Source organism: Lactuca sativa, chromosome 5, assembly GCF_002870075.4.
Source record: "Lactuca sativa cultivar Salinas chromosome 5, Lsat_Salinas_v11, whole genome shotgun sequence".
Taxonomy (NCBI): Eukaryota; Viridiplantae; Streptophyta; class Magnoliopsida; order Asterales; family Asteraceae; genus Lactuca; species Lactuca sativa.
In genome coordinates this window covers 213891793-213904501 of record NC_056627.2, presented here as the reverse complement: position 1 = coordinate 213904501, position 12709 = coordinate 213891793, and the positions used below count along the sequence as shown (strand labels likewise).

At 32.7% G+C, this 12709-nt stretch overlaps 3 protein-coding genes across 6 annotated transcripts; 2 read left to right on the top strand and 1 right to left on the bottom strand.

Moving 5' to 3' along the window:
• The first annotated feature begins 4319 nt into the window (after nucleotides 1-4319).
• Nucleotides 4320-6402, top strand: LOC111913870 (pentatricopeptide repeat-containing protein At5g06540). Of its 3 annotated transcripts, none has more exons than XM_023909584.3 (2): nucleotides 4320-4586; nucleotides 4711-6402. In XM_023909584.3, exon 2 carries the CDS (start codon nucleotides 4772-4774, stop codon nucleotides 6254-6256), a length of 1485 nt encoding a protein of 494 aa, XP_023765352.1. In that variant the 5' UTR covers nucleotides 4320-4586; nucleotides 4711-4771; the 3' UTR covers nucleotides 6257-6402. The 3 variants fall into 3 exon arrangements, with proteins under 3 accessions (XP_023765352.1, XP_042758648.1, XP_023765351.1); XM_042902714.2 differs by having other exon boundaries at nucleotides 4320-4590; XM_023909583.3 differs by having other exon boundaries at nucleotides 4320-6402.
• A 558-nt stretch (nucleotides 6403-6960) lies between these two features.
• LOC111913872 (ribulose bisphosphate carboxylase small subunit, chloroplastic 3) lies at nucleotides 6961-8309 on the top strand. The gene is made up of 3 exons (XM_023909585.3): nucleotides 6961-7133; nucleotides 7231-7362; nucleotides 7962-8309. Exons 1-3 carry the CDS (start codon nucleotides 6981-6983, stop codon nucleotides 8190-8192), a joined length of 516 nt encoding a protein of 171 aa, XP_023765353.1. The 5' UTR covers nucleotides 6961-6980; the 3' UTR covers nucleotides 8193-8309.
• Nucleotides 8310-9333: 1024 nt separating this feature from the next.
• LOC111913869 (uncharacterized) lies at nucleotides 9334-11225 on the bottom strand. 2 transcript variants are annotated; one of them, XM_023909581.3, is made up of 4 exons: nucleotides 10813-11224; nucleotides 10263-10360; nucleotides 9867-9940; nucleotides 9334-9598 (listed from the first exon to the last, which is right to left on the bottom strand). In XM_023909581.3, the coding sequence occupies exons 1-3, from the start codon at nucleotides 11069-11071 to the stop codon at nucleotides 9887-9889; spliced, it is 411 nt and encodes a 136-aa protein (XP_023765349.1). In that variant the 5' UTR covers nucleotides 11072-11224; the 3' UTR covers nucleotides 9334-9598; nucleotides 9867-9886. The 2 variants fall into 2 exon arrangements, with proteins under 2 accessions (XP_023765349.1, XP_023765350.1); XM_023909582.3 differs by having other exon boundaries at nucleotides 9509-9776; nucleotides 10813-11225.
• Between the last annotated feature and the right edge of the window lie 1484 nt (nucleotides 11226-12709).

Here is a 12709-nt window from a genome sequence, read left to right as displayed (position 1 = left end):
AAAGTTAGCAACTTTACGTGTTATGCTAGCCTTAGGAGCCCAGATCTATGAGTTAGAAGCATTTGAATCATTTAGAATCGACTAAATGGTTTTAGCATGCAAGGGACTCGCCGAGTTGTTGTTATGACTCGGCGAGCCGGGTCAAGTCCCCCAAACCTTTTATGTTTATGAGTGAAACCTTTGAGTGGGGGGGGGGGGGGGATGACTCAGTGAGTTGGACAAGATTAGGAGTCAGGAAATAAAGGACTCGACGAGTAAAGTCGAGATGTCCCGATTATTATTACAGAAATAACTCGACAAGTTAGTAGAAGGACACGACGAGTTGGGTTGACTGGGAGCTGACCTTGACTTGACTTTGACCATAGCGTTGACCTTGACTAGGGGTAAAATGGTCATTTTACCCTAGGAAGGAGTTTCATATATTGATTATGTATTATAGTGTTTTGATAGCTGGAGGGACGCCGAAGCAGTTACTGTATATTCCTCACAGCGAGATTTCATAGATAGCTCTACGAGGTGAGTTTTCCTCCAGTAGGCACGGGTCTAAGGCACAAATGCCGACCCGTTTATGTGGTAGTAGCATGTCGGGGTAAGCCCGATGTCGGGGTTAGCCCGATGCAGTTTATATGTATCCGGACTTCGGTCCGATGCCGGGGTGGTCCCGAGAAGTAGTTATGTATGCTTGATGTCTTTGTGATTCATCAATGATTGTGTTATGTGTTATGTATTCCGGAATTTGGTCCAATGACGGGCAAGCCCGATGCAGTATATGTGAGTATATTATGTGTTCATGTTTATGTTATGTTCAGTTTATTCCGGACTTCAGTCTGATGCCGGGCGGGGCCCGATGCAGTGGGTGGGGCCCAAGTTATTCCGGACTTCGGTCCGATGTCGGGTTGGGCCCGATGCAGTGGGCGGGGCCCAATTTATGTCGGACTTCGGTCCGATGTCGGGCGGGGCCCGATGCAGTGGGCAAGGCCCAATATTGTTATATGTGGTATTGTATGATATGTAGTAGTTTGGGGGAGCTCACTATGTTTCGTGCTTACAGTTTTCAGTTTTGGTTTCAGGTACTTCCACTAGCAAAGGGAAGGGCTCAGCATGATCGCATGGCACATACCGCAGTCATAGCCTGGGAGTTTACTCTGATGTTTGATGAGATTTTGATCTGGAAAGATACTATGTTGTTTTATGATACATGACTTATGATTTTCTTATGACTTTGAATGGTTTATGATCTTAATAATGAGTTGGAAAACGAAATTTTTGGGTCATATGTTTGGGATGTTCAGTTGTAATCGGGACCCATTCCATCCTTTAGTTTATGAATCTTGATTTGTGTCTCAATGATTTTATCCTCACGGTTGCATAGTGGTAAGTTTAAATCATCAATAAGCATGTTGTTGAGCACCCATTTGAAGAAAAAAATATGAAAGAATGCTCCATGTGAATGTCAAATCTAGGGTTATAGAATAGTATATTTGTTCTATAATGGAAGAAATGTTTTGTTTATTGAACCATTTTATGGTTTCATTTATACTAGGGACCATAACCCAAAACTTGGTGACCAAGGTTTGTATTGTCAGTTTGTAACTGTGCCATAAGGAGTTCATAATGGCAACAACAAGCCCACCTCATTTTATTTCATTTACATGTACCCAAAAATACATGTAAATATCAAGTTCGTGCCCTAATTAGGACGAACATAAATAAATAAATAAGAGATATTTTAAAACATAAAATAATAGGTTATAATAGACAAACAACATTAACCCTTTTAGCGTAGGAAATCTAGAATAAAGTTCCTACATTTTCACCTCATATTCGATTAAGTCCTTATATATATATATATATATATATATATATATATATATATATATATATATATATATATATATATATATATATATATATATATATATATATATATATATATATATATATATATATATATATATTTCTAATTAAGTCCCGAATACCGTAAATTGTATTCAATTAAGTTCCGAATACCTGAAAATTTATTCACTTTGACCATTTTTACATGGTCAACAGGTCAACCACTTTCAAAATTTATACTTTTGGCCCAGAATTTAAATTTCATTACAAATTTGATCCAAAATTTACACATTTGGCCTATATATCAAAATTTTCTTACGAATTCATCCTAAATTTAGTATTTTTACATATATTTTTTTTAAAATTTAGTTTAGAATATGTTTTTTTTACTTTATAAAATCATATTTATATAAAAAAATATTTTCACATAAAAACCTTCTTTTCTCTATATAAAAACTTTTTTGCTAAAAAAGAATCTTATATGTGAAAACTATGTTAAAATATTAAGAAAAAACATAAGCAAGAACACGGCAATATAAAAAGAATCTTAGAAATATATTTTTATTTTAGTAAATATCTTGGTAAATACGTTTTTTATTTTTTAAACAAATTTTGTAGGCATAACCAATTCAACTTTTTTTTTTTTGATATAAACCAATAAATTGTAACACTCATTTTCACTTATAAAAGTTAATAAATACAAACATTTGTTTATAAAAATGAAAGGGAATATATTATAGGCCTATCGAAAAAACCCGAAACCTGTTCTACCCACCCGACCCGTTCTGAATTCGGGTAGAATGGGTCGGGTAGAACGGGTAACGGGTATGAACATTCGGGTAATAGGTTAACCCGTTTATAATATAGGTCGGGTTTTAGGTATGAATATTTATTTTTGGGTATACCCGAATTCGTTTTTTAAAATAATACCAAATATACAATGCAGTACGCACGCTTGAAATAAATCAAAACCCTTTGTTTCCTTCTTACGAACGACGGCTCGACAGTCGACACAAACTTGCAAATGGAATACGACGCTGAAGCTGAAGTCCTGAACCGTCATCACAATTCTCAGATTCTCACTATCGCACGGAATTGAATTAAAAAAATACATAACATATTATAATGATTTATATTGTTATTATATATGTACTTGTTAATTGTATAGAATATTTTCCTATCCGATTTTTTATTAAACCAACCAACATGTAAAAATAAAAAAAAATAAAAAAAAAAAAAGATCAATAAGTGTCATTTAAGAAATTTTCGGGTATACCCGATAATTACCCGACCTGACCTCAAACCCGAATACCCGAAACCCGAAAACCCGAATTACAATATAGGTTGGGTATCAGGTATTATTTTCTTAAGGAAATACATTTTCTACCCGACCCGTTCTACCCGAAACCCGAAAATTTTACCCGTTCGACACCTCTAATATATTCTTTTTTGGGTACCATTGTTAACATGAAAGTTGTAGTAGTCGTCAAGACGAACATGTCAATATAAAAAACGTTGAAAATGGAGTTTGTATGAAGAGGTTATGATTTTTATAAGTTTTGACGAAAATAATAACAAATATAATGGTGTTAATAAAGGAAATATAAAAATATATTTCCAAGATATTTACTAAAATAAAAATATATTTCTAAGAATCTTTTTATATGGACGTATTCTTTCTTATGTTTTTCCTTAATATTTTAACATATTTTTCAAATATAAGATTTTTTTTAATAAATGGTCTTTTAAAAAAGGTTTTAATATAGAGAAAATGTTTTTATATGAAAATATTTTTTTGTATAAATATGATTTTTTTAAGCAAAAGAAAAAAAAACATATTCTAAACTAAATTTTGAAAAAAATATATGTAAAAATACTAAATTTATGATGATTTCGTAAGAAGATTTTGAAAACTACATAAAAAATATAAATTTTGGTTCAAGTTTATAATAAAATTTTAAATTTGGACAAAAAATGTAAATTTTGAAAATGATTAACTTGTTGATCAAGTAAAAATGGTCAAGGTGAATAAATTCCTAATACTTGGGATTTAATTGAATACAATCTCGGTTATTCTGGACTTAATCAGAATATATATATATATATATATATATATATATATATATATATATATATATATATATATATATATATATATATATATATATATATATATATATATATATATATATATATATATATATATATATATATATATATATATATATATGAGCTGTAGGGATTTTATTGTATATTTTAGTTTATAAACTACTTTTAAATTTGCAAAACATTATCATATAAAATTTAAAAGACGATTAAAAAAACAATATCATGCTAAACATTTTTATATAGATCATTATATCGTTTAAGAAGGAATTTTGCGGAGTGGTGATTTGCATCATTGTTGAACCTCTACCAGTAATATATATAAAAAAAATAAAAAAAATAAAAGTTTAATTTTAACCATTGTTCCCCACTGAGAAAAAAAATTGGTCACCCAATTCCAACGTCTCCCTTCTCTCTTCTGATTCTTCTCTCCCGTTTTTTTCTTTTTGAATTTCGACCTAGCATACCAGAAGCAGCTGGGCTTCACTTCCACCGCCCACAGTCATCGGAAACTTAGCACAGCTGCACAACGCCGCTGCTGCACTGACAGAGGCTTGACGGCCTGAGTTCGACGTTGCTCACGCTCACCACCGGCTGACCGACATCATCTGCCGCCGCACACGACCCACCATCGTCTCCGGAAAGTTTGTAACTTTATTCCCCTGATTTTGTGTTCAATTTTTAGAAATGGGTTTGATATTTTGAAATCTATAATCCTTATAACTTGCGAAAGCTGATCAAAGGGCTTATAGTTATATGAATGAACAGGGCCATTGTCAATACAATCTCAAATCCACAATATCTTCGTCTGCTTCAAAAATGTTCAACCATGGATCAACTCAAACAAATCCACGCTCAAACAATCACCATCGGACTTGCTCGATTTACTTACATAACCAGCAAGCTCTTAGCTTTCTCCGCAATGTCCAACATCGATTATGCTCACACAATTTTGAACCAAACAAACACGCCTACCATCTTCGATTACAACTCTATGATATTGGGTTACTCTAAAACCTCAAAACAAGAAATGGGTATTCTACTTTACAATCAAATGTGCAACAATCGCATCGAACCGAATGCTCGTACTTTTCCTGTTTTGATCAAAACATGTGATTGTATATCTTCGTTGCTTCAAGTGCATGGACATGTCGTCAAACTTGGAAATGTTTGTGATGTTTATGTGACTAGCTCGCTTATTTATATGTATTCGAATTTCAAATCTGTTGAATTAGCTATACAGGTGTTCGAAGAAAGCTTGTATAAGAACGTGGTTTGTTGTACGAGTTTGATAACCGGGTGTTTCAATAATGGTCTTGTTGATGAGGCATGTAAGGTGTTCGACGAAATGCCTGAAAGAAACGATGTCTCATATAGTGCAATGATTTCTGGGCTTGTGAGAAACGAACTTTTCAACAAAGCATTCGAATTGTTCCTCCATTTGAAACAGAGTGGCTTAGTGAAGCCTAATAGGCCTCTTTTACTAACCATCCTCACTACATGTGGTAAAATCGGAGCCCTAGAAATAGGTAAAAACATCCACCATCAATTACTTGAAGAATCTTTTACTTTTGACCTTGAGATTGATACTGCACTTCTAGATTTCTATGCTAAATGTGGAGATATAGAGAAAGCTGAACATATATTCATCAAAATGCCTTACAAAGATGTTGCTACATGGAGTTCCATGATCATGGGGTTAGCCACAAATGGGAGAAATGAATCAGCAATTAAGCTTTTTGAAGAGATGACACAGAAAGGGCCTCTTCCTAATGACATTACATTCATTTCTGTTCTTGTTGCTTGTAATCACAAATCTTTAGTGACAAAAGCATGGTGTTTACTTGGAAAAATGTTCAAAGTTTTTGGCATTCAACCAGGAATTGAGCATTATGGATGCATGGTTGATGTATTGGCTAGATCTGGACAACTGAAAGGAGCTGAAATACTTATAAATTTGATGCCAATGGAGCCTGATGAAGCTATTTGGGGATCTTTTCTACATGGGTGTTTAACACATAGTGAAATTTGTTTAGCAGAAAGAGCTGGAAAACGGTTGATTGAACTTGATCCTAATCATAGTGGAAGATACGTTGGTCTTGCTAATATGTATGCAGATGTTGGAAGGTGGGAAAATGTGATTAGATTGAGGAATATGATGGTGGAGAGAAAAGTCGATAATACCCCTAGTTGGAGTTTTATCGAGGTCGATGGTGGTGTTCACAAGTTTTTTGTTCATGATCAATTTCACCCTCGAGCAAATGACCTCCGTGAAATCCTACAAGTACTTAATAAGTTATCAATGAATCAGTAATGAGTAATGGGCCACTGTGTATCTGATTGACATTGACATGATTTTGAACTGTGTGTTGGTGTAGGAACCTAGATTCACATAATATGAAATGACAATGTAGAAATTAAGGAATATAGATGAATCGATCCCAGATAAACAAGATAAACAAAAATCAGTGAAATATTTATTTATTCATAAGATCTGAATATGATCATCAGATCTGATTACAATGAAGAAACCTCATATAAATAAGATGAACTTTGACTTTCTCAGTCTATCATAACGAAAATTGAAGTGGAAAATCAGGCTCTTTTAAAAATAGAAACAACCTAAACTATTCATAGTCCTAGGTTTAAAATCTGAATAACTTTAAAGGTTAAAATTAAAAATTCATCTTGTTAAACATTTCAATATTCAACAACGGGAAATATAACTTTTTTGCAGAAACCAACGTCATTCATTGGCTGATCGGTGATTCTTTTTTTTGCCACGTGTACAACTAAATCATAAATAAGTAAAAAAAAAAAAAGTAAAAGTAAAAAGATGACATGGTGATGAATCTTATGCTTAAATGCCTAACAAAACCCTCCATGAACATTGGAGTCTTCACCTTGTGTGATAAATCATACGTAAGAATTCATTGTTTTATGTGACCATTTCACATTCTATACAGAATTAAAACTATTAAATGCATGTTTGCTAATTGCTACCACTTCTATTCTCAATTTGTAAAATAATCTTTAAAATGTCTGTAGCATCCTTAACACCTCAAATTACTGGAACCATTTACATGGGTTTGAATTTGAACCCAAATGGATCAAAGCTTTTCCAGACAACAAATTCGGTTCCATGGATCAAGAAAACAGTTTCAAATGGTTCTAGGATTCATTGCATGAAGGTATTATTTATAATAACTTGTAAAATCTTTGGAGTTTTTGATTTAGATATTGAATTGAATGATTTACTTGTATGAATGATTAAATGTATAAATATAGGTTTGGAATCCAATCGATAACAAGAAGTTTGAAACTCTTTCGTATCTTCCACCTCTTACAGATGACTCCATTGCAAAGGAGATTGATTACATGATGAAGAAGGGATGGATACCCTGTCTTGAGTTTGATTCGGTGAGGTCAATTAACTAGGGGCATTTTGGTAAAATGGTATCCAGTGGGAATGGAATTTAGAATTCCATTCCCTAGTGTGTTTGGTTGCCAAATGAACGGAACTTTTTTTAAAACACCAAATTACACAAAGTTACGTATATATTGAAATTAATAAAAATAAAAAATCCGGTTATATATGGTTACAACATTCAAAATGAATTTAAATACAAGCACAATTTTAAAAACTTCATAATTTTTATAATTGAATTTCATTATATTTCTTGTTAACTAAACACATGACAAATTATGCTACCTTTCATATTCCAAATATCCGATCAATCTAACATATTTCATTCTTTCTAAAAATATTCCAAGAACCAAACATCCCATTATCGCTTATTAACATGTGAACTTTAGAAAAATACGTGACAACTTAGGGGTTGTTGATACTGAATAACTTTTTTTATTAAAACAAGATTCAAGTTTAACATATTCCCGTTAATTGCAACAAGAAACAAACAACGAAAATTAATGTTTTCAATTTGTGGGTCTAAATATTTTTTGGGTAATCTTAATATAATCTAAAAATTAGGGTTTTTTTAATCAATTTGTGTATTTAGGTGGGATATGTATTTCGAGAGAACAGCCGAATTCCAAATTACTATGATGGGAGATATTGGACAATGTGGAAGCTGCCCATGTTTGGTTGCATAGATGCATCACAAGTTTTGATAGAAATACAAGAATGCAAGAAAGCGTACCCAAATGCATATATAAGGTGTTTGGCCTTTGATAATGTGAAGCAAGCTCAATGTATGTCTTTTGTTATTCAAAAACCTTCTGCCCCATGAAAATGTCTTTGATGTGGTTTTGTTTTTATCTTTTTGGGAATTGTTGGTCAAAGATTCTCTAAAGTTTGTTGGGTGTTTATTTTATGATGGTTTGAAATAAGTTAATTGAGTTGTTTGGAAGACATGGTGTTTTTTACCTATAGGTGAATTTATTTTAATCATTGGTAGTGATGTATAGCTTTTTGTCCAAGTTCCTTTGGTATGTTTGTTAGTAAACTAAGAAACTATTGTCTTCATCCAATTTTGTTTTGGGAAAATGACACAAATGTCCTACGAACTTTAAGTCCCTAAAGTTTTTTTCGGACCTTATGGGTCCCTAAACTACGATATGACCTGCTCTTTTAGTCCCTGTCAACCTATAATAGCCGGTTCAGTGACATATTAGACCAAAAACACTCACATTATGCCACTATAAAGCCAAATGAGAGTTTTTTTGTACGAATTGATCCCCAAATATATATATATATATATATATATATATATATATATATATATATATATATATATATATTTTTGCTTTATAAGAGCAAAATGTGAGTTTTTTTTGGTCTAAAAGGTCACTAAACTGACTATTACAGGTTGACAGGGACTAAAAGAGCAAGTTATATCCTAGTTTAAGGATTCATAAAGCCCGAAAAAAACTTTAGGGACTCAAAGGGTAAATCCTTAAAAGTTTGTAGGACATTTGTGTCATTTTCCCTTTTGTTTTCTTATATGTTTAAAATGGTTAATTTTCGAAAATAACAATGTAATTGAGTTATGTTATCAATATGGCACCTATATTATTGTCCATAAGATTTTGTTTTGTTTCATTTCATATTAGATTGAGATTACTATTTTACATCTTAGTTATGTTTTAATCAACTTTTATTAAATTAAACTTTTATTAATAAACCCTGCCGCACCTACCCCCACTTCTATTCCATTCCTTTGTAGTAACAAACAATTTTTTTTTTCTTTTTTAATTCCCATTAATCTCCATTCAATTCCATATTCGATTTATCATGACTTTGCTCTAGGTAAATTAAACGAAAAATAAAATTAAAGAGTAAATTTTCACAAACAACATTTTTTTAACTGGAAAAGAAGCACATATTAAACAACAAACATACGCCTACAATTCTTGCTAATCTTTTGGCTGTTTACCCAATAAAATGATCGATTCATGCTCCTTACTAAAAATGTTAATGTCATAAATGAATAACGAATTATTTTGTTTAACTTTTTTTTTTCACAAAACACCATTTAAAAAGAATAGTTCATCACCCACTCATGACATTAACCCTAGTAAAAACACCAAGAGGTTCACAATCACATTCCAAAACCCATGTAGATCGATCCGATTCAACCAACAAGTAAATTCATGTTATAAACATATCATGTTCAAAAGAGATCACCAAGATGCACTGCAAAAAAATAAAAATAAAAAAACAAATTCAAGAAACAAGAATCTAAGATAATGTTTGTTACAGGACTGGATAAGTTTTCTAAGGTTATTTTCCATAACAAGGACAAGGAGGGCATTTATGTCTTTTCCTCTTTGTCTGACACTCCCGCTCTTTTGGATGAGACATTACTTTGCAACTTTTGTTCCATTGACATCAGTCACAATCCATACCAAACGCAGTATAAAAGTCAAAGAATTAAGGGAATCTAAATTTTTCAAAAACCTACCTATCAAATCAAAGCATATATTACACCCTTTGAGCTTTGGTGGATGAATCTTTTGCTCGTATGTCAACCTTGTCCTGGAATTAGATAAACTTCAAACAGTCATAACTTTTTAACCACGTAGTGTTGTGGGGCCCACAAACATCCAAGGGAAAGCCAACTTAAGGTGCCCCGAATTCAAATTTTCCCTCAATTTATTTATTTATTTATTTTATTGCAAATTTCGTTTTTTTTTCATTAAATGTTGTATGGGCATACACAAATTATTTGAAAAATGACATACAAAAATTATTTTGAGAAAATGACACACAAAAATTATTTGAGAAAATGATGATACAACTAGCTTAATGGATTACCTATTAAGTGTTAAGTCAAAACAAAGAGAAAATAAAAGCTTACCATTCCCTTGCTTTCATAGTAATCATCAAGAGCCCATTGATATTTTGATTGATTCAATCCAAACCAATGTGCTACATGCTCATCCAAACTTGAATGTGCTATCATATAAACATGCCATTAGTTCTTATGAAAATCCCAATAATAACATGTTTAAGGGATCATTCACTTTTGCAAATCAAGATGTTGTTTCTTTTTGACTTAAGGGTAGAAAGGAAAGCTATATAACAATCGTTCTTGCATAATATCCATAATTACAACAATGAGGAATAGCAGATCAATGTGACATTTTTGTCCATCTTTTTGATCTTGTTAGTTCTTATTTTCCACCCAAATTCCCCCCCCCCCCCCCCCCCCCCCCCCCCCCGGCGTATATTGAAGTAAGATGTTATAAATCAAATCAAGTGAAATTGATCAGGAATTTGGGATGAATTAAGCATATACATTGCTGAAATCTAGTGAAACAAGTAGAAATCCGCCACAGTTTTTGAATTCAATTCTAAATATCATGAAATTCAAAAGTGAAAGGGAAATATAAAAAAAAAAAAAGTACCATTCTGAACTTTGGCAACAGCATCCCAGAAAAGCGCGAGTTTCGATGGAGTGGACTTCCCGTACTGAACTGGCGGAGGCTGAACCAGAGGAGCGGATTTCACCGGCGTCAGTTGAACGGACGTAGGAGGAATATAATGTTTTTTCCCAGAATCGGAAACTGAGAAATGCGATGAATCAGAAGGGGTTACGAAGACGGTGTAAGGGCCCATCTTTCCGATCGTCGGCGGAGGCGTCGCCGGTTGATTCATGGTGGACATTGTTAATAGAAGCAAATTAGGAAGAGGTGGAAGCTTTTCCGGTTGAATTCGAGGATTTCTGATGCAAAATTGGAGAGAATTGGGATTGGGTACGATGAGTACGAAAGGGTTTTGCTTTTGAAGCACACACAGGAGAGAGTTTAAGGAGGTTTAGTTTTAATGAATCTCTCTTTATATAAAGGTGTTTTTTTTCTAAACTTGTTTTACACTTTTTTAACGGAATCCACGAGACACTCGTTATGTTGTCACATGTAACATGTAATTAGTATGTCTAATGTCTTGACCATATAATTCATAGAATGAATTCCAATTTTGATCTTTTCATTTTACTCAAAATCACAAGTTTCCATCCAAAATTTAAAATTGTCTTATTGTTGTTCTTAGGTTTTGATATAATCTTCGTATTCTATTCAAAATCTCAAGTTCAACCCAAACATTGAATTTTGAAGTAATATTATAGACAAAATTACATAAATGATCCCTATGGTTTGGTAAAATATGCACATATGGTCCAACTTAAAAAATTGGACAAACTTGCTTTTTATGTTTTTTCGTTATTACATAATTTGACCCTCTGGCACACGACACGGAGTCGAAAAAAATGTCGTTAAAAGGCTCTCACGTGCACACCATGTGAGGGTAAAATCGTCCATTAATGAGCACTTGGTGTTATAATGTTAGCTTGGTTATGGTTGTTGTTGTAATGGAAATGTGTTTGTTGTTGAAGCAATGGTATTTTGTTTGCAAAAACATTAATGTGAATTTATAGCTACTTTTGGAAGGAAAAACATTTAATATTTGACTATTTAATTGTCATTAGATATGCAACTAAAATGAATGTGCAAATTTGTTAGCATAGTATGCACATATATTAGTGTGGTATGAAACAACATACAAAAGTTACAAACAATTGTTTTAAACACATCCACATTTTGATTCTTTAAAAAGAACTACAACAAAAGATTGCCTAGAAGTGTTTTCACAATACAAAGAAAACCAATAAAAAACAACATTATCTTACATTCTTAAACATAACAAAAGTCCATGTGTCAATACACTTAGACCATTGGTCCCTTCACATTGTCCTTCTTATTGGTCTTCCTCATTTCCTTGATATCTCCCCTTGTCCCTCACAGCTTTTACAGTTATGGACCTTGTTGTTGCACTTGCTATAGATCACCGTCACATACCTTCTTGACAACTTTTAACTTTGGTTCCTCCCTTCATCCACTGCTTTTTTTCTTTTCTTTTTAGACCTATCAACCTAAACTAATATGGATATAAGCAAGTTTGAAATTATATAAGTAATTTGTAAGAAAATTGAAAGGGGTTATACATGTCTACAATGTTAGGTGCAATTATGGTGGTAAGGCAGGTGGATGTTGGCCATATGCTTCTCGTATTTGTTGGTTCAATCATGTAGCTATATATTTCTTTCCATGTTGTTAACCAATAACAAGAATTTACCTAGGTTTCAGGAACTCCAACTTCCAATCCATTATTCACATGTCAAAAATTATAGCTACTCCATGCTTGCATGGGATACCAGTGACCTCCTAGACCTTACAAAGTGCAAGGTATATACTTTATATTTACCACAAAATGATTTATCTAAAGACCACTAATCGGATACTTGTC